General features: G+C 53.4%; 2 protein-coding genes across 3 annotated transcripts; one reads left to right on the top strand and one right to left on the bottom strand.

Moving 5' to 3' along the window:
* Positions 1–1,125: 1,125 nt before the first annotated feature.
* Positions 1,126–17,760, top strand: SNX27 (sorting nexin 27). 2 transcript variants are annotated; one of them, XM_078855007.1, is made up of 13 exons: positions 1,126–1,454; positions 6,041–6,272; positions 6,633–6,825; positions 8,680–8,744; positions 10,795–10,899; positions 11,213–11,291; positions 11,650–11,813; positions 12,771–12,860; positions 13,078–13,227; positions 13,763–13,891; positions 14,159–14,218; positions 15,341–15,397; positions 16,334–17,760. In XM_078855007.1, the coding sequence occupies exons 1-13, from the start codon at positions 1,153–1,155 to the stop codon at positions 16,385–16,387; spliced, it is 1,680 nt and encodes a 559-aa protein (XP_078711133.1). In that variant the 5' UTR covers positions 1,126–1,152; the 3' UTR covers positions 16,388–17,760. The 2 variants fall into 2 exon arrangements, with proteins under 2 accessions (XP_078711133.1, XP_078711132.1); XM_078855006.1 differs by having other exon boundaries at positions 10,792–10,899.
* A 170-nt stretch (positions 17,761–17,930) lies between these two features.
* Positions 17,931–24,976, bottom strand: KXD1 (KxDL motif containing 1). Its single transcript, XM_078879918.1, has 5 exons — positions 24,756–24,976; positions 20,362–20,553; positions 19,917–20,069; positions 19,044–19,090; positions 17,931–18,520 (listed from the first exon to the last, which is right to left on the bottom strand). Exons 2-5 carry the CDS (start codon positions 20,454–20,456, stop codon positions 18,411–18,413), a joined length of 405 nt encoding a protein of 134 aa, XP_078736044.1. The 5' UTR covers positions 20,457–20,553; positions 24,756–24,976; the 3' UTR covers positions 17,931–18,410.
* Positions 24,977–25,007: the final 31 nt, after the last annotated feature.

The following is a 25,007-nucleotide window of genomic DNA, read 5'->3' as shown; positions in this document are numbered from 1 at the left end:
GATTTACTCCTGCGAGATGTATGGGGGGGAGGGAGGGGTGAGACGGGAGGTGAGTGGAGGGTTGAAGGTGGGGAGGGGGTTTAATAATAATTTATAGAGCGCACATTTCACGACGCATTGTTCCAAACCCCAGATACGCAGAGCCAGAGCTCAAAGTGCCTCCCTCGTAGGCCAGCCTGAACGAGGGCGAGAGCCTTAAGCTGCTGCTTGAAGGTGGGTGATGCTGGGGCAGCTCCAGAGAAACGCCACTCAGAAGGCAGTACAGCAAGTTGATAAAATTCGCCCGTTTCCATCTGTAGGAATAGTATTGCCCCTTGCATGCTTGGGTTTTCTCCGGTTGCTCTGGTTTCGTCAAATGCATAAACGTTCATACGTTGGCTGAAAACATTTAACACAGACACCCAACGCAGGACCGACCTGTTAAACAGTCCCACGACTCGGTGTGGCTCTCATGGATAAACACGTTTAACATTTTAAATGAGGGATGGTAGCAAAGCAATGGAAGACACATGTCCACAACAAATGCCCAGGCCAGCGTGAGACGGGGTGCTTTGAAGCCACTGTAGGCGAGCTGTGTTTCTGATTCAAGAGCCGAATGGCTCAGTGCTATACCAAATAAATGAAACTGAAAACTGAAATAAATGAAAAAACTGATGCCACAGTAAGGATGGCGTTGTTAGTGATCACGGCGACTCCGCTGCAAGCCAGAGTGTTTGCTGTGGCTGTCGGCAACATTGGGCGGATGTGCCATCAGGCCCTGAGGTCGATCAGTCGTCCATGTCTCTGTGACGCGGCAAAGCCCCGTGGAGCGAGTTGACCACTTCACCAGCTCGCTCGCCACGTGCGAGCGAGATCCGTGGTGCAGGACGGGTACCGTCCACCAGGCGGCGACACGTGAACAGAGGCCGCATCCCGAAAGTGACGCCACCGCCCCCCCCCTCAGTCGCGTCCCCCCCGCGGAAATGACCCCTCCCCCCTGGTATCTCGCCCAACCGGAACCCCTCCCGCCGGAAGCTGCTCCCGCAGCAGTCACGCGGAACCGGAAGTCTCTCCCCCGGTCGAGCACGCGACCAGAAGTTGACCCCCCCCCCTCGGCACGCGGAACCGGAAGTTCCCCTCCCCCCCCCGCCCCAGCCTCGCAGCGCAGTGAAGATGGCGGAGGAGACGGCGGGAACGCGGGTTCAGCCGCTCCGACAGCAACAACAACACGCACCACCACCACCACAACAACAATCGCAGCAACCGCAGCAGCTGCAGCATGGGCCGCGCGTCGTGTGCATCGTCAAGTCGGAGACGGGCTACGGGTTTAACGTGCGCGGGCAGGTGAGCGAGGGCGGGCAGCTGCGCAGCATCAACGGGGAGCTGTACGCGCCGCTGCAGCACGTGAGCGCCGTGCTGCCGGGGGGCGCCGCCGAGCGAGCCGGGGTCCTCAAGGGGGACCGCATCCTCGCCGTGTGAGTAGTCGCCCGCGGCAGGGCGCTCCTGGTCACGCTCTCGGTCACAACAGCAGCACCGTCCACACTCGCGCACACCGCGCTGAACACGCGAATAGCGGCACGCGATGTTGATACGGATACCAGCGGGGGCTCACCGCGTGCTCGCCGAGTGATCGGTGAGTTTCCCGCCGGTACTCCTCGCAGTACTTTACACGAACAACACGGGACACCAGCATCGGTACGCGGACGCCAACATGGACACATCAGCGCCTCGCACGCGCCAACATCGAGAGCACGGAGTCCGCATCCTCGCCATGTGACTTGTGACTCAACACGGTCGTTAAATCACCCATCGCGAATAACACGATATCACGAATAGCACACACACTAGACGGATAACACACTAGACGAATAGCACACACACTAGACGAATAACACAATATCACAAATAGCACACACACTAGACGAATAGCACACACACTAGACGGATGGCACAATATCACGAATAGCACACACACTAGACGAATAACACAATATCACGAATAGCACACACACTAGACGAATAACACAATATCACGAATAGCACACACACTAGACGAATAGCACACACTAGACGGATGGCACAATATCACGAATAGCACACACACTAGACGGATGGCACAATATCACGAATAGCACACACTAGAGTGACTAGACGAATAGCACACATACTAGACGGATGGCACACACACTATATTACTAATAACACTGGCAGTGCACCAGCAGTACAGTGCAGCGAGGCACTATACAGTACTATTATCAACAATAACACTGGCAGTGCATTACACTCCCAACAATATACCGGCAGCAGCATCTCATACCTGGCATACCACAAATATACACAAATCATCGCACAACAACAAGAGGAGTGATGATTGCGTGTGTGGGTGTGATTATACATACGTCTGTGTGGGGAAGCGGTGGTGTAGTGGTTATCGCACTGAACTACGAATCCGACGACCAGCGCTAATTTCCCGCTAACGACCAACGATAAAGAATATCAGAACTAGGTCCTGGGCCGCTCGGTCGACTCAGCCTTCCATGAATACCTGGCGCGGTGTGTAAAACATCAGTGGTGGGGAGACAAGGGCGGCTAGGCGTAGTGCTGGCCACCCACCCCTCGTGTTCCGTTTCGGTTTTCATAGGCGCTCGCTAACAGTACTTTCCCCAAAAGTGTGTTAAAGCTATGGGGGGATTTATCTTGGACATTCTAAAACGTAGATCTCATCATACGTACGAAGAGGGGAGTCTGATGAGGTGACACCGCCAATTCGTCACACGGCCATCGAGGATTTTGCTCGCGACACGGGCATCACGACGAACGTATTTACGAGAATGAGCTACAGCAAATTATACATTCGCTTCTTTGGAGTGTGCGAGGATCGGGGTAAAGACGATCGTAACAGAAGTAACGTACAGTAGAAGTTCGCTTAACGTGTCAATGCAGCTGTAAGCACAGCGGAGTTTGTTTTACCTGGGGCTGTTATTGATGGGCGAACCAGGAAATGAGCGCGTCGCCTTAACGGAGTACTGTACCTGGTGTGGTGTGTAACCATCAGCACCGGAGAGACAAAGGTGGCCGAGCGTGGTTCTGGCCACCACCCCTCATGTGCCATTCTAGCCTCTATAGGTGTTCGCTAACAACACCTTTAAAAACACAATATTGGGGTGGGTCCTTTGTTGGTGTGTGACATGATGGTGGGTGTTGATGTTATATATGTGCGCAGAGTGGTAATGTAATGATGGTTAGCGCACTGCACTGCGAACCCCACGACCCGGGGTTCAATCCCGCTTGTGGCCAACGCCGGTTCCGATGCAGCTATACATTACTAGCTGTTGCTGTGTGTAAACATCATCACTGGGGAGACAAAGACGACCGAGCGTGGTGGTAGCCACACCACTGCCTCGTGCGCTATTTCGGCCTATAGAGGTGCTCGCTAACAACATTAACGGTCTGTTAACGCCATACGGGGAGGATCTTTGTTGATATATTGATTTTGTGTTGTAGCGTGCAGATGAGTGTGTGTGTGTATATATATCATCCTCAAAGGATGAGTTTCCATTTCAAGAGCTTGGCTCAGCTGCTGCCTCTGCTGCAGCTGATGGCTATGATGATGATGATGTCACTGCTTTGGCTGGAGCCGAGCCGGTCGGGGTGTTGCGGCGTGCCCCCCGGGGTTGGGGCCGACCCAGTCTGTGGTGGGTCCCCAGTCTGTGGTGGGACTCACTGCCTCCTCTTTCTCCTCCGTGAGACAGCATCGTGAGAGCCGGTGTGTCGCCGTTGCCAACTCCACGATTATTGAACATTGTTGTGCCACGGTGAAGGATGATTCAAGTGGACTTGGATAGGACGCGTCATGGCGAGAAGCACGACGGCCAATAGTCGAGAATGGAAATGGAGTGACAGCCACGGAATGGAGCGCGTCTGAGAGGACGTCCACTGAGGAGATGGAGTGATGAAGCCGACTCGTGTGTGGCTCCAAAGCCAAAGTGACTTTCTGCTCAAATGAGCATTTAGGCGGTGCTCATCTCCTGATTACAGCTCAAAGCCAGTGATGGAAATTTTACTTTTCCATGACAGGTGCGAGTTTATCCATAGACATTGACCGCTGTTCACTTACACGCACACATTATTATTCCATAATTTATTAACCCAGGAGGAGTTACGAGCTGAGCCAAGCCCCAGCCGATTGCGTGCAGCTCACTCTACCGCTGGCCACCTCGCCTTGTGCAGGTGTTGCGTGGACCATTGCATCGCCTTCACCCAGCATTGGATTGACCATGGCTGGCGGATGATGATGGTGATTCCACAATGATGATTCTACGAGGCTCTTGCTGTGAGAGATTCATGAGCAAGAGGCCGCCATAAATAGCGGAGGCTGAGCACTCGCTCTTTGATGTGAGGTAGGGAATGGGTCATGCGGGAGCAGTAATTCGGGACGGGGAAATCCCCACGAGGAAACGAAAGGGAGCTCTCGGCTCGCAGGGGGGGGGGGCAGTGAGGGCAGCGTGGACATTTGGGCTGGTGCTGCGGTGAGTGGCATCTCACCAGGTCCCGTGGGGGGTGGGGAGGGTGAGTGCGCACCACGTGAGGCCCTCGCCGCCCCCTGATACTTCCGCATGCCCCTGGGCTGGGAGGTCACGTGAGACTGGGCACTGCTGATGATGATACTGGTGTTTCTGTTGCTGCTACTTTTGCTGATATCAATGCTGCCAATGTTACTACTGATTCTGCTGAGAGTGCTATTACGACCGATTCTGCTGGTAGTCTTATTACGGATGCTGCTGCCGATACTGCTGATTCTGCTGCCAGTGATATTACCGCTGCAGCTGATGGCGCGTGGCTGGCTGGGTCGTGCACATGACACGGACTTTTGCCCCGAGTGACGCGTGAGTGAGGCTGTGCCGGCGCTCTAGTTAAGTCCAGCAGTGGCGCCGAGCCACGACTTCACGTGGCTGCAGTGCCAAAGGGCGACTTGAGGCCCCCTCCCCCCGTACCGACACCCTGTGGGCTTTTCAAGCAGCAGTGCGAGTGATCGCGGCCCATGCTCATGCGTGTGTGATAAATGTGTGTGTTTTGTGTGTGTGTGTTTTGTGTGTGTGATTTGTGTGTGTGCGTGCGTGGTTCGTGTTCATTGGGCCGGTGACCAGGCCCGGCGGTGGCGCGTTTTTCACCTTTGGTAGAGGTTCACGGGTCGAATACGGCAGGCCCCCCTGGTTAATCGCTGCGGTGTAGATTAACCGTGAAATACTCTGCACCGTCTGCTTTACCCACACTGGACGTTTAATATCTCGTGATGCACAGTGAAGAAGAGTTAGGCCATCGTGTACCTTGGTCCCAATTTGTCAAATGTGAAAACCAGCACCGCACATGATTTAATATGGAAACAAGGCAATGTTCACCCCCTACAGCTAAAACTTAACAGGATCCGCCTGAATTTGAAAATCAGTGAGGCTTTCCTGAGTAAACAAGTGTAAGTGTGTGTGAGGTTCACCTGTGTTTATCATGCGTGCGTGTGGGTTCACACAGTAGGGGGCACAGGTGGTGCATTAGCCAGTCATCTCAGTCAGTCAACCCATGGCACCTGGGTCTGTCCTGTGACCTGCTGCCAGCGGGTGTTCGACAGCGTGGTTTGTGCTATAACCGTTTTAGTCCGGTTTGTGCTGTAAGCATGCATACGTGTGTAGATTGTCCTGTGTGTGTGACTCCGTTGTGCAGTTGAGCTGGAGCCAGTCGCCCAGTAGGTTGGTTGGTGCCACCTGAGACCCCCCTCCTTGCGTGAGCGGGCACACCTTGACAGGGTTGTGGTGGCAGCAGTGGTCGTGATGGTAGAATTGGGCATGGTTGCGATCGTGCTGATGGTGGTGGCAGCGGTGTTGACAGTCGTAATGGTGGTGGTGCGGTGATGGCCATGATGGCGCTGGTGCTGTGGCAGTGAATCCCGTGTGTTGTACTGCATCGCCTCGTGCGCTCCGGTGTTTACGGAACCCGTGTGCGCTTGCGTGCGTCACAGTATGCAGCGGGTGCTCTAAAACTGGCCCGCGTGTGTGCATGCCGCGTGCAGGAACGGCGTGAACGTAGAGGGCGCTACCCACAAGCAGGTGGTGGACCTGATCCGCGCCGCCGAGCGGGAGCTGGTGCTCTCCGTGCTGTCGGTGCCACCGCAGGAGGCCGAGAGGCTCGACCCGAGCGACGAGTCGTCGGGCCACTCGGGCTACGACTACGGCGAGAAGCGCGCCGTGCCCATCTCGGTGCCGAGCTACAAGCACGTGGAGCGGCACGGGGAGCGCTTCGTGGTGAGGGGCTGGCGACGAGGCGCCGGCCGCGGTGACGTTTGGATGATGGATTTGCGTTGGTCTCCGTTCGAGGAAAAAGAGCCACCGCAGCGGTGCAATGGTTCGCACGCTGGACTTGCAATCCAGGGGTCGCTGGTTGGATTCTCTATCCTAGTGTGGGGGTTGAGGGAGTTGTGGTGGTGAACATGATTATTATGATTGGCGAGTTGATCACGTGGGATGACCATGGTTATGATGCCGGTGATTTCCATGACCGTGACGATGACGATCGCGATGGTGGCAATGAATGTGGCCATGATGTTGCTGGTGACGATGGCAGTGACGGGGATGTTGTGGCGTTGTTGTCCCCTATCCCCGCAGGCGTTTAACATCTACATGGCGGGGCGCCAGCTCTGCTCGCGCCGCTTCCGTGAGTTCGTGATCCTGCACCAGAACCTGAAGCGCGAATTCTCTGACTTCGGGTTCCCAAAGCTCCCGGGGAAGTGGCCGTTCTCCCTCTCCGAGCAGCAGCTGGACGCACGGCGCCGCGGTCTGGAGGAGTACCTCGAACGAGGTGGGACCCCCTCCCTCCTCTCTGGCCTCTCCTCCCCGAGACTGCTCCGCTTCCTCCTCATCTTCCACTCCTCGTCCTCCTACTGAAGACCAATCTCCAGCCTCCTTCACCGTCAACTCCTTCTCTTCTTCTCATCCTCTTACTCCTGGAGACTCCGCCTCTTCCTCCCCACCTCATTATTTCTCCTCCCCCTCTTCATCCTCCTGTCTCTCCCCCCTCTTCCGCAGTTTCCTCTCCCCATCCTCCTGCCACTTTTTTTGTATTCACCCTCTCCTCCTCCCCAAGACCCCTCCCCATCCTTCCCCTCCTCCCCACCCCCAAGTCCCCCACGGTCTTTGTCTTGGGTTGCCATCGGCCAGATTAATTAGTAACAGCCTTGAGCGCAACCACAGCCACCCATCTCAAACGTTGCACCACACAGGAACGCCACCGCCGTGTCTCAGATACAGATACCAGCAGGGCTTTGTTTCTCACCAAGTACTTTCTGGGTGAAATCTTGACTTAAAGCTTTCGTGACTGCAGGAATTCATATTCTTTGGGTCTTTCGGTAAAGTCACGTAGATAGGTTCAAATTAATGAATATTGGGATTTTTGTCCAATACAGCAAGTCCCCGGGTTGTGGAAGACCCGACTTACGGAAATCCGACCTTACGGAAATGCTCCCATAAATCATGTAAAAATAAAATTCAACATGCGGATTATTTTGCGTTAGTTACGTAAGCGCAAACAGTACAGCGCGGTGAGGTTGAGGATGAATACGGCGGAGCGAGGTGTAAGCCCTGCCTTACGATGCGCTCCACCAAAACGCCGCCTTCACTGAGCCCAAGCTTCACCAGGATTAAGGTAAATGGAATTTTTTGTAGCGTTACGTAATTATTTTACTTTTGTTGTATTACATCATTGTTTTTTTCTATAAAACAATTAATTTTTTCCCATATTTCTATTGCTAGTTTTCTTCCATTTATGTTTATTTAATGAGTTATTTACTGTGCGTACTTTATTTAACACAATTACACTTCGATTGCTTATGATCTCGGCCAACAGCGATCGGAGAAGTCTAGGCGTAGCCAAATGTAAGGCAAACGAACATTCGGGCGTGGCTGCTTTCTGTTAACAATTAATATTAAAATGTTTCGTGTTATTCACAAAAATATAGATACAGTATGTTCCATTAGTTTAATTATAGGTAGTGTTGGGGTAGATATTCAATGAAAGAAAGAATCGTAGGAAGTGCTGAGCGTATGTACAGCGATACGATACGGGCAGCAATAGAAAACGGACGACAGCGCAATGCGGTACTGAGAGAAAACAAGCTAGTAATCGGGTAGGGGAGGCACAACTATTTCCAACATACGGAAAATGTGGGTTATGGATTGTTCTCGGGAACCTAACCCTTCTGTAACCTGGGGCTGCAACAGATTCCAGAATGTATCTTCCGGAACTTTGAATGTCGCATTTGTCTCTCAGTTTACGACGCACGTTCCTCCCACGCAAAGCAGCCAAACTCTGGTGAAATTTCTCCGGCATCCAAACGGACGGTAGATCAAGGGCATTATTATTCTTTACATCAGCCCACAGGGTGACATGGTCAGCTCCTTCAAGACGCACTTCCTCGTCCCGTTAGTTTGTCGTTGGTGCCGGGAGCGGCTCGACCGGGCAGCGCCACTGCTCCCACGGGGCTGCAGGGACACTGCTGCTGCTGTGCCACCGCAGTCGCCATGTGAGCATGTCGCGGCGGGCGCCAGAGTTGCCACCAGCCACATTCGGTGGTGTCCGATAGAGGTGACGTTTTGTCTCTCTGTGTCACCCACGTGGCTTACTCCGTGTTTCACCCGCCGTGTGTGTCGCCCACAGTCTGTGCTGTGCGCGTCATTGGAGAGAGCGACATCATGCAGGAGTTCCTGTCCGAGTCGGCAGATGTGAGTACCGTGCACACCCATTCACACTCGTCGCCGTACATGAACATCCACTGGCACTCACCGCCATACACACACCATCAAAGACAAGTTCCCCGTACAGCCTGAACAGACTGTTGGGGCAAGCGCTGTTTGTGAGCACCTATGAAGGCCGGCACAACACACGAGGGGTGGGCTGCCAACACCACGCTCGGCCGCCTTTGTCTCCCCAGTGGAGATGTTTACACACCGCACCAGGTACTCATTTGAGGCTGAGTCGACCTAGGGGAGGCCCGTGACCGGTTCAGATAATTGTCACTTGTGTTGGCCGTGAGCGGGAATCGAACTCGGGCGGCCAGGTCCATAGCGCAGCGCGCTGACCGCTACACTACCGCTCCCCACACACACCATCTCATACAACCATGTATACACAAAAACACACAAAAATCTCGTGTATAGTGGTGGGAGAAAGTGCTGTTCGCGAGCTCCTATTAAGGTTGCTACAGTGCAAGTGAGGGTGGTGTGGCTCGCACTGCTCCAGGCCTTCTTTGTTTCCCCAGTGCTAATCTTTACACTACGGCACACCAGGCATGGCTGTGTTGGGGACTTTGTGAACGCTACGCACATGTGCTGGTATGTGTGTGCATCGGCGTGCGGGGAGCCTGCGTGCGGGGAGCGAGTGTTTGTGTGCCGCTCGTGTTGATGCAGCCATTGTGCAACCTGAATAGCGACTGTTACAACGGGGAAGGGGTGACGTCATCCGGTTTCCGTGGTGACCAGACCGCATTGTCACGCGGGGGGAGGGGTAGGTAGACGGGTGGGGGAGGGGGGGGTCTTGTCTGACCTGAAGCTGCTCTCGGCTGCTTCTTCTTGTGCTGAAAATCGCCCCCCCCCCCATAGTCGCAGCATCCCGCAGCCCCCCCCCCCCAGCTTGAAGGTCGAGTGTAGAGTAGCGAGGGTGACGCAATGCGTGGAGTAAGGGCGGTTTAACACGGCGCTGCTGTTGCGTGTGGCTGCCCTGGGAATAGATCTCTGAGATGAGTGACCTTTATCAGCAGGTCAACGCTCGGCGAGTCTGCGCCCCCCCTCTCTCCCTCTCCACGCGGAGAGGGCCTCGGTTTAAATCAGCGGAGCAGAGCCACGGGGAATTCCAGCGTGTGAACCAAACAATGCTGAACGCACCGTTTTAGAAATGTCCACAGCAGAAATGAGAATTGTAAATGCTCGTTCTTTGTAAACGTTAGAACGTTAATCGGTCGTGTAGCAAACCGTCCGAGCAGAGGGCAAGCGGGCGGTGTGTGCGTGCGAGTTGTGGTGGAGCGACCCACGCGGGGCTTGGTGGGGGGGCGTAGGAGAAAGGGTGTGGGCAGTTGCCCCGGGGCAATTCGAGGATTCTGCAGCAAGCGTCGAAGGAAGTGAGGGATCGCAGAGGTGTAACGTTGAGTCTAATCAGATTGTACACAATTAGAGGGGCTCCTGTCACAAAAGATGAGCCATGCCGCAAGGGAGCATGTTCATGGGTGTTGTGTAGTGACTGACGACAACTTTAACGTGAGTGTGCCAGTAACGATGTGTGCGTGCGTGTGTGCGCGTGCGGGGAGTGGCGATCCAGTTTCATATCCTCGTCATGACGCATATCGGTGCTTGGCGAGGGTTTTAATTCTCTTACAACCCGGACGGGGTGGGGCCATTAGAGGGAGCAGGTTCCGCTTTAGCTGTGGGGGGGGGGGGCTCCTACTCCGGGTCTTGTTGTTCGGCATGGAGCCCCAAGCTCATAATTTCAATAAACTTCAACATTTATTCACAAAATTGGGTCTACGCTGAACGGTGCAGGGGGTAGCGCGAGCGACAGCAGCGGCGCCGAGCGTCACACTCGGGCAGCAGGGAGACACAGTTGGCTGTGGGTATTGGTGGTCGTCACGCACCCCCCCCTCACCAACCCCCCCGCCACACCCCCCCCCTCAACCCCCCCCCCCACCTCTTCGTGTGCCGTGCCGGCTTTCATTGGTGCTCGCTTCACAGCACTTGTCCCACAAGTCCATTAAGGCTATACGGGGGGGGGGTCTTGAAGCAGGGCGGCAGTGGCGTGGCGGAGGTGGACCTGCGCGTGGAGCTGCCCAACAAGAGCACGGCAACGGTGTCGGTGAAGAAGAACAGCACCACCGACCAGGTGTACAAGGTGCGTGCGTCATAGACAATCACAACCACCCTCACACACGCTCACGAACAAACTCGTGCACTCGCACACACTTTAACACACGCTCACGAACAAACTCGTGCACACTCGCACACACACTTGTACACTCGCTCTCCTGACTAACGTTCTCATACTGTCGCTCAAATGCTCTGACACACACTCGTACACTGTGACGCACAAAGTTGCACACTTTTTAATAAACACGTTAAAACACTCTCGTACGCTGTAACTTACGCTCACATGTTTACGCTTGCACGTGTGTGTGCGCGTGTGTTTACCGTGTGTGCTCGTGTAGGCGGTGGTGCGGGAAGTCGGCATGGAGACACAGACCATCAACTTCTTCGCCTTGTTTGAGGTCATGGACCACTCGTTCGGTACGAGACGTTTTCCCACGGTGCAAGATCCTCGCCTGTTTGGCCAAATTAATTAGATAACCGGCTACTTGACAAAACGTCACCGTATAATATAACCTTAATCGACTGCATACTTGAAGGAGTGTTTAATATTAAGCGTCTTTTGAACAAAAGGATACGTGTGTGTTTTTATTATATGATATGATTTTTATTATCCAGAGAAGCCTCACTTAGTCTCGAGATGCGCTTACCTAGGAGATCGCCCGCCGTGGTGCAGCGTGCGCTGGCGCTGCTGCTGGGTGGCGGCGTGCGGTGGCGCACGAGCGACCGTGCGGCTTGCTCATTGGGGTGACTAACGTTCCCCCCCTCCCGCCGTTAGAGCGCAAGCTGGCGCCCAACGAGTTCCCGCATCACCTGTACGTGCAGAACTACACGTCGGCGGCGTCTGGCACCTGCCTGGCCGTGCGCAAGTGGGTGTTCACTCCCGCTCACGAGGAGCTGCTGCAGAGCAGCCCCACGGCCCTCGACTACCTCTACCACCAGGTGTGCGCCACCCGCTCACCTCCACCCGCTCACCTACACTCGCTCACCTACACCCGCTCACTTATACTCGCTCACCTCCACCCGCTCACCTCCACCCGCTCACCTCCACCCGCTCACCTCCACCCGCTCACCTCCACCCTCTCACCTCCACCCGCTCACCTCCACCCGCTCACCTATACTCGCTCACCTACACCCGCTCACCTCCACCCGCTCACCTCCACCCGCTCACTTCCACCCGCTCACCTATACTCGCTCACCTCCACCCGCTCACCTACACTCAATTGTTCACCCACACTCGCTCACCTCCACCCGCTCACCTACACTCAATTGCTCACCCACACCCAATTGCTCACCCACACTCGCTCACCCACACTCGCTCACCCACACTCGCTCACCCACACTCGCTCACCCACACTCGCTCACCCACACTTGCTCACCCACACTTGCTCACCTACACTCAATTGCTCACCCACACTCGCTCGCCTATACTCGCTCACCCACACTTGCTCACCCACACATGCTCACCTACACTCGCTCACCTCCATTTGCTTACCTACGCTCGCTCACGCCCTCACACATCTGCTCTCGCTCCCTCCCATCTACACTCACCTACACACACCTGCATTCGCTCACACCTACACTCACAAAGACAAAGGGGAGCAGTAGTGTCGTGGTCAGTGCACTGCAATTCGAACCTGGCAACCCGAGGTCAATTCCCACTCTCACAATTACAGTGGTGAATATTTGAACCGGTCCTGAGCCTCCCTTACACAGACTGAACCTTAAATGAGTTCCTGGTATGGTATGTAAACATCATAACTTGGGAGTCAATGGAGGTCGGGCTTTTCCATTGGCTATCCACTCCCTCGTGTGGCATGCCAGCCTTCATAGGTGCTGCAGCATTTTCCCCAACGGTCTGCTCAAGGCTACCTGGGGGATCTTTGTGTGCATGTGCAGGCGGTGGAGGACGTGCGGAAGGGCCGTGTGCAGCCCGGGGAGAAATCCTACCAGCTGCAGAAGTTCACAGAGCAGCAGAAGAAGCTGCAGGTGACACGCGGAGATGTAAATGATGCCGATGCTATTGCTGATGATGGTGATGATGCTTTCGATGATGTTGATTGACGATGTTGATGATTCAGATGCTATTGATGAAGCTGTTAATGGTGCCAATGCTCTTGGTGATGATGCTGTTGATGCCGTTGATGATGCCGTTGATGATGCTGACGGTGATGTTGTTGACGTTGCTGTGCGGTGGCGCGCCCAGTACCTGGCGCTGGTGCGGAGCTGCGAGGGCTACGGGGAGGTGGCCTTCCCACACTGCCCCTGCGACTCGCGCAGGAAGGGCCATGTGGTGGCCGCCGTGGGCCTGCACCACTTCTCGCTGCACGCCTGCACCCAGGAGGGCCAGCTCGAGGTCAGCCGGGGTCACGGCCTCACGGGGTCACGGCCTCACGGGGTCACGGCCTCACGCGAGGGAGCGGGGTGCTCAGGGTCGCGTTGATCTCAGTGTTGGCTTCCGAGTGGTGTTGGGCGTTGCTGTTAGTGTTCCCTGTGCTGTTGTCAGTGTGTGTGTGTTATGGGGAGTGTTTGCGCATTGGTTAATGTGCTGTGAACCTGACGTCCCCTAGGTCGACTCGGTTTTAAATAAGTACCTGGCCGGGTGTGTATAAAACATCGGCACAGGGGAGATGGAGGCGGCCAGGCATGGTGTTGACCACCCACCCCCACGTGTGCCGTGACGGCCTTCATAGGTATTCGCTAACATAACTTTCCCAAACAGTCCCTTATGGCTAAGGGGAGGGTCTTGGCGTGCGTGTTCACCTGTTGAAATGTACTTATGTGCATGTTCACGTGCAGGCGTGTACCCATGCGCATGTTCACCTTTCGGCGAGTACCTGCATACGTGTTCACATGTAAGCGTGTACCCGTGTACCCGTGCGTGCCTGCAGAACCAGGTGATCTCGTTTGAGTGGGCCGAGATGCGGCAGTGGGACACGGACGAGGAGGGGATGGCGTTCTGTTTCGAGTACGTCCGCGGCGAGAAGAAGCCGCGATGGGTGAAGATCTTCACTCCCTACGTGAGCCACACATGCACACATCTGTACAACACACGAGTACACGCTGTGTACTAAGCCGCACACACTCTCGTAGTATACCTGCATCTGCACGGACGCACACACATTAGTCGTGGCAGTATGCCAGTATACAAAGACACACACACACACTTCTAGCAGTATACCAACACGTGCTATAAAGTTTCACTCGTTAGGCCCAAGGGGCCTCTTGTGCTCACTGTGTGTGTACACGTGTGCGTGGGTTCGTGTGTGTGCACATGCCTCCCCCAGTATAACTACATGCACGAGTGCTTTGAGAGGATCTTCTGCGAGCTGAAATGGAAAAAAGAGGTGATCATCACCACCGCCGTCACCAGCATCACCGTCACTACTGCAACCACTGTCACTTCCACCTTCAACACTGCCACCATCCCCACCACCACCGTTGCCACTTCCATTACCACTCCTACCACCGTTGCCACCACCATCACCACCACCCAGAACACCGTCATCTGAATCGTCACCATCGCCACCATCACGGCAGTGATGAGCGAGCGCACGTGGCGGCCGTGACCCCCACGGAGTGAGCCTCATCCCCCCCAATGCCCCGGGATCATAGGGCTGCTGAGATTGGAAGTACAAAGGCGAGTGTGCGAGTCTTCTCGAGTCTGCGTGTGGGAACTTGTTTGCGTGTGGGACCATACCTGAGAGTGAGTCTGTGTGACAGTGTTTGAGAGAGAGAGTGTGTGTGTGCTCACAACAAGCAGAGCACTGGGCGGCTGAAACACAGCAAGGTGGCACAGATGGGAGCAGGTGGTGCGTCAGTGATCTCAAGTCTGTCATAGCACCCAGGCCTGTCCAGTAATCGCCTTTGAGCAAGCCTTTGACACGTCACATGGCCTCAAAGTGCACCTAGCCTGGCACAAGCACCTGGGGTGATGTCACCACCGCACAGTGGTTAATGGTGGCTGTTGCTGTTTTCCAAGCGCGAGTGTGAGCACGAGTTTCGGTGTGAGCGCGCAAGTGTGAGCCTGTGTGACATGGAGTATGGGATTCCGTGTGAGTTGGTGTGTGTGAGCTATGGTGCGAGTTTGTGCGCACATGAGCATGTGAGTTGTGTACATGTGCAAGTATGTGAGCCTGTGTGAATTGAGCGTGTTGATGTATTTGAGCGAGTGTGTGTGTGCTCCTCCCTCTCCCGTCCGCCTCGTTAACATGCCGGCACTGCTGCCCGTTGCCATGACTACGTTCCCCAGCGCCTGATAGAGGCAGCAAAATCAGCAGCAAGGGCAGCAGCCGCTTACATGGGGCCACTCCTAGGTCACCTCGGCCTTAAATAATCACCAGTGCAGTGTGGCAACAGCACCGGGAAGAGGGGAGGGCGCATGGCGAGCACTGGACGCCGCCAGCCTTAATAGGCGCTCGCGGACAGCAGGACTGTAACGTGGGGGTGTCTGTGTTGCCGTGTGTGAGGTGGAGGACGAGGGCGACGACAACAGGAACAGCCTGAGACACGGGACGGGGCAGAAGGTACAGGCCCGCGTGGTGACGTGTTCGAGTGTCTGTCAGGCCGTTGAGTAATTATGATGATGCGCTTGTAGGTTGTAGTACTGGTATGGGCTGTATATATTTGCATGGGTGTGATTATTTGTGTGTACTTGTCTATGTGTGTGGGGTTTTATACACAAGCGTCTTTTATTTACCCAAGACAACCTCAACGAGTTTCCACACCTGCTCCTAAGGAGGGTCCCTGCGTTGAGATGTTTGAGAAATTCCATGAATGAGAGAGTCGTTTCTCGTGGGAGGAAACCAGAGTATCCAGAGACTGCCCATGCAGACCAGGGGTAACGCTCAAAGGTCCGAACTGATCGATTACAACATTCGTAGCTGTACTGCCATCGCCTGGCCACCTAGCAGCCCAAGCCTGCGTGTGTATGTTGAGCTGCTTTTGCACCACACGGACCCAACCGTGCCAGTCGGTGTTCCCCAGCAGTCTCCAGTTGAGGTACAAATTGTGCTGAGCCCTGTGTAACGACTGGTATTTATGTGCATGCGTTTGTAAGATTGCATTTACATTGTGTGCTTGTGTAGATGTACGGATTTCTGTTGGGTGGGTGCATGCATATAACTGTAGGTATTTCTTTGTGTGTCCCAGTCATCTCAATTGGTTAACCCATACACCCGCACCTCCAATTAGCACGGTTGGCTATGTACGGTGCGAAAGAAGTTCAACATACATACAGCTGGCTCTGTCTCCGTGATCTGCCAGCTGCAGGCGGGCCTCACACACTTCGCTTGATAGCCTTAATGTGCACCTGGCACAAACACTGGTGATGTCACTGCCACCTCATGGTGAATGCCGGTGGCTACTACTGCTGCTGCTGTTGTTGTGCCGCTCTGCACGCGAGTTTGTCTGCTCACGTGTCCCCTCTCTGCCCTCCCACCCCTCCCACCCTCTCTGTGCAGACTATCTTCAGGCCGACCAACAACCAGATGACAGACATCCCTTGCTCCTCGTGAACACCGAGCCGCCCCAGCTCGCACACATACATACACTCGCCCGCTTGCACGCACGCGCACACGTGACGCACGCGTGTGTGTGTGCACGCACAGCGGACGCTCCACAACCTCTCGCATCCTTGAGCGAAGGGACCACGAACCCAGGCGACCGATGAAACTCGCACCCACACACGCACAGCCACACAGTGAAGTTAAACATGAAGACACCTGTACACAAATGCACACGTCCTTGCAAATACACATGCACAACGATACAAATATACAAGTACACCCAAACGCATACAAGCACTCCCACGAGAAGGGGCTGGGTGTGGGGGTGCCCTGCCCCCCTCTATAAAGTGGGGCCATGACCCCCCCTCGCCCGGCCCTCCCCTTACCCCGTGCCCCCAGGTGCTCCGCATGGCTGTGTGCCCAGGGAAGCGGGGTGGGGGATGGTGATTGGGGTGGGGAATGGTGATTGGGGTGGGGGATGGTGATTGGGGGATATCAGCATTGCTTCCCACGTCGAGGGAGGGTGGGCGTCAGAAGGGGCAGGGCCCCCCGACCTTCCACCCCCCTCCCCAGAAATGGGACCTCCCAGGGGTTCCCTCCACGTTTGAGGGAGGTGGTAACAGTGTCAATGACAAGCAACCACTCTGATTGAACTCACGGTAACGATTCCACGACACCCAGTTCCCAGCGTCGGGATGATCACGACGTCACCTGATTGGGGTGACCGGGTCAAGTGATTAGGGGGTGACTCGCCGGCGCAGCGTGGGTCTACGCAGCCGTGTGGCCGGCGTTGGCGGGGGAAATCGTAGAATGAAAACTCGAATCTGAGCTGTCTAACTGAAGTGCGAGTCGCGTCATTTCAGTTCGTTTTGTAAAAGCCGATCATCACCCACATTGATTGTTGTCGCTATTAACTTAAAGTGCTGTAGGTGCACGGAGGCCAAGGGACCAGCTGCCCTGGCATGGGGGTTCCCCTTCAAGGAGTCCCACTCTAATGGGGGGGTCCCCTTGTATGGGGTCCCTCTTATGGAGTACCTTTATATGGGCCTCACTTCACAGGGTCCCCTTGTACGCGGTCCCTCTTCACGGGGATCCTCTTGGTAGGGCCAACGTCTCTGCCTGATGAATGCACGCAGCTTGTTTTAGTCGCTTGTGAATCTTTAACCAGCGGTCGCCACGCGTCTGTCGTTCCGTTCTCAGATTTGTAAACATGCCATGTGCGGGTGCGGCCTGGCGGGGCCCATGTGGCCCCGCCGCCGCCGCCGTGTGTACCGCGATGTAAATAGTCCAACGTGAATAGAAACATTAACCTCGGCGTCCCCGTGTCCGCGCCCTGCATCGTGCCGCCCCGCCAGCCGTTCCGTCAATAAAAACCACGCGTAGCCTCAACCACTGCTCTTGCCTCTCAATCCGCTCCGGGACGCGTCCTCCCTGCAGGTGCCAGTGAAACCAGAAGAAGCCTCAACCCCGCAGCCACCACCAGTCCTGACTCGGGACTGAGCCCATCCCTGGTTGAGGTGAATTGCAGAGAAACGACGTCACGTGCCTTGGGGTCGATCAAACGTCTTTATTTACCCAGTCCAGAGCCACTGATATGCACGATTCCTTCAGCAAGAGACCTGGGACACGAAGCCAAGCAGGCAGCAATATTCTACATTGCCCATGCCCCAATGCACAGATGTGTCGAAGGTGAGTTGGGGCTGCTGAGTGTAATGTCCAATCGTGGAGTCGTGCAATGCCGTTGGTGACTTTTCCGAGCACCACTCGACAATATGGCGGTGAAATCCACGTGGGCGTTACTCGCAACCGGCTGATGCCAGTTGACTTGCGTGTGTTCATGTGAAGGTCTGGGTGTGTTTGCGTGTGGACACGCCATGTGAATGTCCAGCTGTCTTGCCGATGAAAGTGCAGAAAAGGACCCCGACCCGCAGATCACGCACCCAGTGGAAAAAAAACCCCACAGTGAACGGTCAAAGCTCCACGGTCGTCGCCACTGCAGCCAGGGCTCCTGGATCCCCACTCCCCTCGCTGCTCACGGGGGTCCGGGAGGAGGGGGACGCGCGCCCTCTGCTGACGGCGCGGCGCCCCGCGCTGCCTCACGGCGACCCTCCCGCTCCTCCTCGGCCCCCGCCTCATGGCAGCCTGCGGTGAACACACGGTGGCACCAGAAGAGCACGTGTGTGTGTGTGAGAGAGAACACGCGTGTGCTTGTCTAAATGTACGAACTTGTGTGTGTGAACAAGTGCATGTAAACAAGTTAGAGTATCAACATGCATGTGCATTAATGTACAAAACTAGATAAAGTCTGCATGCCCTACAAACGGCCATATGAACATGAACTCCAGCAAAGGGCATTATACACCACAGCAGTGAACACACGTGTGGGAGCAATGTTCGGTCTTCTTTCGTATTGCTGATCTCGATGCTGAGCAACAACTAGAATTTCGCTCGTGTTGTTGCTCTAGAGACGGGGAGATCGATGTTCGGTCGCCGCGTCGATGGCACGCGTCGTGATTTATCACGAAACAGTGGGCCACGTGAAGGCTGCCATCTTCCACAGGAAGGTGTTTTTTTATTCTCTGGGACGTGGGCATCGCTGCTATCCCAGCATTTACCATACTGTCATCCGTAAACGTGACAGGGTACAGGGGTGGGCGACACTCACGGCTGAATGACTCGGGGTACTGCTTCTCCAGCTTGCGCCGCAGGGTTCTGTGGGGACACCGACCGCGTCACGGGGTCCACAAGGGCAGTGCAGACCGCTCCTCCAAACACAACGCGCACGCGAGAAGCGCACATGTTCAAATGCGTGCACGTGTCTGCGTGCGCGTATTCATTTGCATTTGTACCAGTGGTCGCGGTCACGTACGTGTGTTTGTGTTCACATGTAGGCGCGAGCGAGAGGTCTTTTGAGCTCGTGTGCTTGTATGTATGCATGCGCTTACGTATGCACGCAAGATCGCGTCTCACAATTGCTGAGGCACCAGAGACAAGAGGGAAGGCAGCCAGACGGCGGGGAGCCGGTGTTACCAACAATTGTCCAAGCTCTGTGGTCCTCTATAAAGATATTTTCATCACGTGGGAGGAAACCGGACCCAGGGAAGACCAACACGTGTGAGGGGGCCAAAACTGTATCCCATAAAGAAAAGAAAGATATTAGTCCACACTATGCGAAACCACCTCCGTGAGAATGAGTACTCGTGTGTGTGTACTCTATGCCTGCGTGTGTGTGCGTGCCCGTGTGTGCGTGCCCGTGTGTGCGTGCCCGTGTGTGCGTGCCCGTGTGTGCGTGCCCGTGTGTGCGTGCCCGTGTGTGCGTGCCCGTGTGTGCGTGCCCGTGTGTGCGTGCCCGTGTGTGCGTGCCCGTGTGTGCGTGCCCGTGTGTGCGTGCCCGTGTGTGCGTGCCCGTGTGTGCGTGCCCGTGTGTGCGTGCCCGTGTGTGTGTGCCCGTGTGTGCGTGCCCGTGCGTGCGTGCCCGTGCGTGCGTGCGTGCCCGTGTGCGTTGTCGTGTGCGTTGTCGTGTGCGCCGGGCACTTGCCGGATGCGACGGAAGACGGTGTCGAGGTCGCGGCGCATGTCGGCGAGCGTGCGCGTGTGCTGGGTGAAGCGTTCTGTCATGGAGGCGAGGCGCGACGATGACAGCTCGTTAAAGTTCAGCAGCATCTCGTTCGTTTTCTCAAACCGGTCCAACCTGGGGGGAGGGGGGAGGGGGCAGACGAGACGAGGGGAGAAGCGGCAGAAGGCAGAGTGGTGCGGGGTTCATTGACAGAGCAACTGGGATGAGATGGGTGGGACTGCCAGGGCAGCCGGTCCAATGGCCATCGTCAGTAGGTGGTCAATTGGTTATTGCATGGGTTTAAAGGTTGTGGCAGTGGTGGTAAGTGGAGGTTGCCATCGTGAGTACTGGTTGTGATTGCGTTGGTGAGTGACGGTGTCTGTTTGGAGTTAAGAGTTGGTAACGCCACGAGTGTGCGGAGCCTCACATGTGGCGCTGTGCTTGCACCACAGCGCTGATGTCGTCCTGGTTGACCATGCCCAGCAGCTGCGCCGTCACGTAGTCTGGGGCGCTCGCCTCCATGACCCCCACTGCCCTGGCCCCCCACCCTGACCCCTCTGCTCCGGCCCCAGACTCCAGGGATCCCGTAGACACAAGTTCCAATGCGAGATGGCGGTCACTGTGAGATTTTAAGGGGTTGGGGTACACACCATTATATATTTTAAAAACGTAACTTCGCACTCGCATACATTCTGTATAAACAACTACCACAGCCACCGTTTACCACTGTGGAGTCTCCACGGCGATCGTGCCAGGCTTGTTGCACTTTAAAGCCATGTGCAGTGTCAAGTCCTTGATGGCTGGAAGTCATGAGATGGTGGGGCTGGCATTGACGGACAACTCTTAGCGGCAAGCCCCAGGTTCAGCAGCTGATCAACTCCTTGTCAGAGTGAACAGCAATTTTCTTGGTTCTTTCGGTAAAGTCACGTAGAAGGGAAATAATAAAATAATAAAAATAAAACATAATAAAATACAATTCTCACAATTATTATTTTATTATTTCCCTTCTACGTGACTTTATCGAATAAACCAAGAAGATGAATCCCTGCAGTCACGAAAGCTTTAAATCGAAATTTGAACAGCAATTACCAAATTATCAGAAATACATAACATGGTTAATCAGAAGGCAGCCGTCCCTTGACCGCAACCATGGAATCTACCAGCCTCTCATTTTAACTGTACCAGATGGAACTTTAAACGGTACAACCATGGGAAGCGTCTCCGAGCTTTGTGGATATGTAATATAGTGTCGGGGCCAAAATAAATCCCTGTCGCACAAGCACGTCCACCAAGAACATGAAATGCAATTCAAGGCGACTAGCTTCTAACCACAATGTGCTGCAAACAGACGTTGTCGTGTGATTGCACGCAGCGCTTAACGCGTGCACTCCCATTGCTAACGAGATGTCACTGTCGTCACTGCGACTTGAGTTTTAAGTTGCTCTGCTTTGGTGTTGCTAATGTTTGTTACAATGTAAGCACGTTATTATTGGTGTGCTACTGTATGTTACTGTCATCATTTGTTTCATACTCTTCATAGAACATAGGTTGGTACTTCTTAGTGCGTTCTGTGTTGGGGTGGAGCGGTGGCGCACCAGTTAGCTCACTGGCTCAGGCCAGTGAAGAGCGACACCGGCCCCAGGCCCTTCAGCACCAACCGGCACAGGCAGCGCCTGACGGACGCCTTCATCCAGCGGTAGATTGCCACGAGGCTGCGTCCATTACTGTGCGTATGTTGTTATTAGCACATTTATAAACGACGTGCTGTTGTTTAACCTTTCATGTATAGTGTCTTGTATTGCTACGTATTTTTAATCATATCATATATTTTATGATTCCCTCTGCAAAGCCATCTGTCTGGTCAGAGTGGAAGAGTAGGCCAAAACTTCCCTCTTCACGCCAGGGGCTCTCTGTGGCTGTCACCCACGGTGTCACCCACGGTGGCGGAGCGCCCCACAAACATCACGGAGGCCGCTTCCGCCGCCTGTGGCGTGAGCCGCGAGCACTTGCAGGGCTGCGCCTCGTGCACTTGCAGGGCTGCGCCTCGTGCACTTGCAGGGCTGCGCCTCGTGCACTTGCAGGGCTGCGCCTCGTGCACTTGCAGGGCTGCGCCTCGTGCACTTGCAGGGCTGCGCCTCCACTTACTTACATGGGCACGCGGTTACACCGCCCTGTTCTCGCCGTGCTCGTACGCCGGGATGTCGGTGTGGTGTTGCACCGTGCTGCTGTGAACGTGTTGTGTTGCCTGTTCAATGTTTGTTGTGTTGCTGTTCAATGTTTGTTGTGTTGCTGTTCAATGTTTGTTGTGTCGCTGTTCAATGTTTGTTGTGTCGCTGTTCAATGTTTGTTGTGTTGCTGTTCAATGTTTGTTGTGTTGCTGTTCAATGTTTGTTGTGTTGCTGTTCAATGTTTGTTGTGTTGCTGTTCAATGTTTGTTGTGTTGCCTGTTCAATGTTTGTTGTGTTGCCTGTTCAATGTTTGTTGTGTTGCTGTTCAATGTTTGTTGTGTTGCTGTTCAATGTTTGTTGTGTCGCTGTTCAATGTTTGTTGTGTCGCTGTTCAATGTTTGTTGTGTTGCTGTTCAATGTTTGTTGTGTTGCTGTTCAATGTTTGTTGTGTTGCTGTTCAATGTTTGTTGTGTCGCTGTTCAATGTTTGTTGTGTTGCTGTTCAATGTTTGTTGTGTTGCTGTTCAATGTTTGTTGTGTTGCTGTTCAATGTTTGTTGTGTCGCTGTTCAATGTTTGCTGTGTTGCTGTTCAATGTTTGTTGTGTTGCTGTTCAATGTTTGTTGTGTTGCTGTTCAATGTTTGTTGTGTCGCTGTTCAATGTTTGTTGTGTTGCTGTTCAATGTTTGTTGTGTTGCTGTTCAATGTTTGCTGTGTTGCTGTTCAATGTTTGTTGTGTTGCTGTTCAATGTTTGTTGTGTTGCTGTTCAATGTTTGTTGTGTCGCTGTTCAATGTTTGTTGTGTTGCTGTTCAATGTTTGTTGTGTTGCTGTTCAATGTTTGTTGTGTCGCTGTTCAATGTTTGTTGTGTTGCTGTTCAATGTTTGTTGTGTTGCTGTTCAATGTTTGTTGTGTCGCTGTTCAATGTTTGTTGTGTTGCTGTTCAATGTTTGTTGTGTCGCTGTTCAATGTTTGTTGTGTTGCTGTTCAATGTTTGTTGTGTTGCTGTTCAATGTTTGTTGTGTCGCTGTTCAATGTTTGTTGTGTCGCTGTTCAATGTTTGTTGTGTTGCTGTTCAATGTTTGTTGTGTCGCTGTTCAATGTTTGTTGTGTCGCTGTTCAATGTTTGTTGTGTTGCTGTTCAATGTTTGTTGTGTCGCTGTTCAATGTTTGTTGTGTCGCTGTTCAATGTTTGTTGTGTTGCTGTTCAATGTTTGTTGTGTCGCTGTTCAATGTTTGTTGTGTTGCTGTTCAATGTTTGTTGTGTCGCTGTTCAATGTTTGTTGTGTTGCTGTTCAATGTTTGTTGTGTCGCTGTTCAATGTTTGTTGTGTTGCTGTTCAATGTTTGTTGTGTTGCTGTTCAATGTTTGTTGTGTTGCTGTTCAATGTTTGTTGTGTCGCTGTTCAATGTTTGCTGTGTTGCTGTTCAATGTTTGTTGTGTCGCTGTTCAATGTTTGTTGTGTTGCTGTTCAATGTTTGTTGTGTTGCTGTTCAATGTTTGTTGTGTTGCTGTTCAATGTTTGCTGTGTTGCTGTTCAATGTTTGCTGTGTTGCTGTTCAATGTTTGTTGTGTTGCTGTTCAATGTTTGTTGTGTTGCTGTTCAATGTTTGTTGTGTCGCTGTTCAATGTTTGTTGTGTTGCTGTTCAATGTTTGTTGTGTTGCTGTTCAATGTTTGTTGTGTTGCTGTTCAATGTTTGTTGTGTTGCTGTTCAATGTTTGTTGTGTTGCTGTTCAATGTTTGTTGTGTTGCTGTTCAATGTTTGTTGTGTTGCCTGTTCAATGTTTGTTGTGTTGCTGTTCAATGTTTGTTGTGTTGCTGTTCAATGTTTGTTGTGTTGCCTGTTCAATGTTTGTTGTGTTGCCTGTTCAATGTTTGTTGTGTTGCTGTTCAATGTTTGTTGTGTTGCTGTTCAATGTTTGTTGTGTTGCTGTTCAATGTTTGTTGTGTTGCTGTTCAATGTTTGTTGTGTTGCTGTTCAATGTTTGTTGTGTTGCTGTTCAATGTTTGTTGTGTCGCTGTTCAATGTTTGTTGTGTTGCTGTTCAATGTTTGTTGTGTTGCTGTTCAATGTTTGTTGTGTTGCTGTTCAATGTTTGTTGTGTTGCTGTTCAATGTTTGTTGTGTCGCTGTTCAATGTTTGTTGTGTTGCTGTTCAATGTTTGTTGTGTTGCTGTTCAATGTTTGTTGTGTTGCTGTTCAATGTTTGTTGTGTCGCTGTTCAATGTTTGTTGTGTTGCTGTTCAATGTTTGTTGTGTTGCTGTTCAATGTTTGTTGTGTCGCTGTTCAATGTTTGTTGTGTTGCTGTTCAATGTTTGCTGTGTTGCTGTTCAATGTTTGCTGTGTTGCTGTTCAATGTTTGTTGTGTTGCTGTTCAATGTTTGTTGTGTTGCTGTTCAATGTTTGTTGTGTTGCTGTTCAATGTTTGCTGTGTTGCTGTTCAATGTTTGCTGTGTTGCTGTTCAATGTTTGCTGTGTTGCTGTTCAATGTTTGCTGTGTTGCTGTTCAATGTTTGTTGTGTCGCTGTTCAATGTTTGTTGTGTCGCTGTTCAATGTTTGTTGTGTTGCTGTTCAATGTTTGTTGTGTCGCTGTTCAATGTTTGTTGTGTTGCTGTTCAATGTTTGTTGTGTTATGATCCGCACTGTACTCACCGCGAGCTGCACAGGAAGTCGTACAGTGAGCGGTCTCCGGGGTCCTGTTTGGGTGTCCTCGCCGCCGCCTGTTCGGCCGTCACCGTGCGGCTACAAAAACAATAGAATTGGCAAAAGCTTTGTCTAGCTTGCGCGTGCTAAATAAGCAAGTCCACAATAAACATGTGTAGTGGCCCAGCCAGGCGACAGGCTCCTGGGTCACCAGACTTCGCGTGGACCGCCACGGAACCTCAGTCACCGGCACGCGTTGGA

The sequence above is a fragment of the Lampetra fluviatilis genome, chromosome 3 (assembly GCF_964198595.1).
Source record: "Lampetra fluviatilis chromosome 3, kcLamFluv1.1, whole genome shotgun sequence".
NCBI classification, from domain to species: Eukaryota; Metazoa; Chordata; class Hyperoartia; order Petromyzontiformes; family Petromyzontidae; genus Lampetra; species Lampetra fluviatilis.
Note: the sequence above shows the minus strand (reverse complement) of the source record. Positions and strands in the feature narration are given on the sequence as shown.

Coding starts and splice junctions, on each gene's coding strand:
- KXD1 (XM_078879918.1), bottom strand. CDS start 20,456: ATGGAGGCGAGCGCCCCAGACTACGTGACGGCGCAGCTGCTGGGCATG. Junction 19,091..19,916: donor ACCGTCTTCCGTCGCATCCG/GCAAGTGCCCGG, acceptor GTGTCCCCACAG/AACCCTGCGGCGCAAGCTGG. Junction 18,521..19,043: donor GTACCCCGAGTCATTCAGCC/GTGAGTGTCGCC, acceptor TGTTCACCGCAG/GCTGCCATGAGGCGGGGGCC.
- SNX27 (XM_078855006.1), top strand. CDS start 1,153: ATGGCGGAGGAGACGGCGGGAACGCGGGTTCAGCCGCTCCGACAGCAA. Junction 1,455..6,040: donor GGGGACCGCATCCTCGCCGT/GTGAGTAGTCGC, acceptor TGCCGCGTGCAG/GAACGGCGTGAACGTAGAGG. Junction 12,861..13,077: donor AGCAGCAGAAGAAGCTGCAG/GTGACACGCGGA, acceptor TGGCGCGCCCAG/TACCTGGCGCTGGTGCGGAG.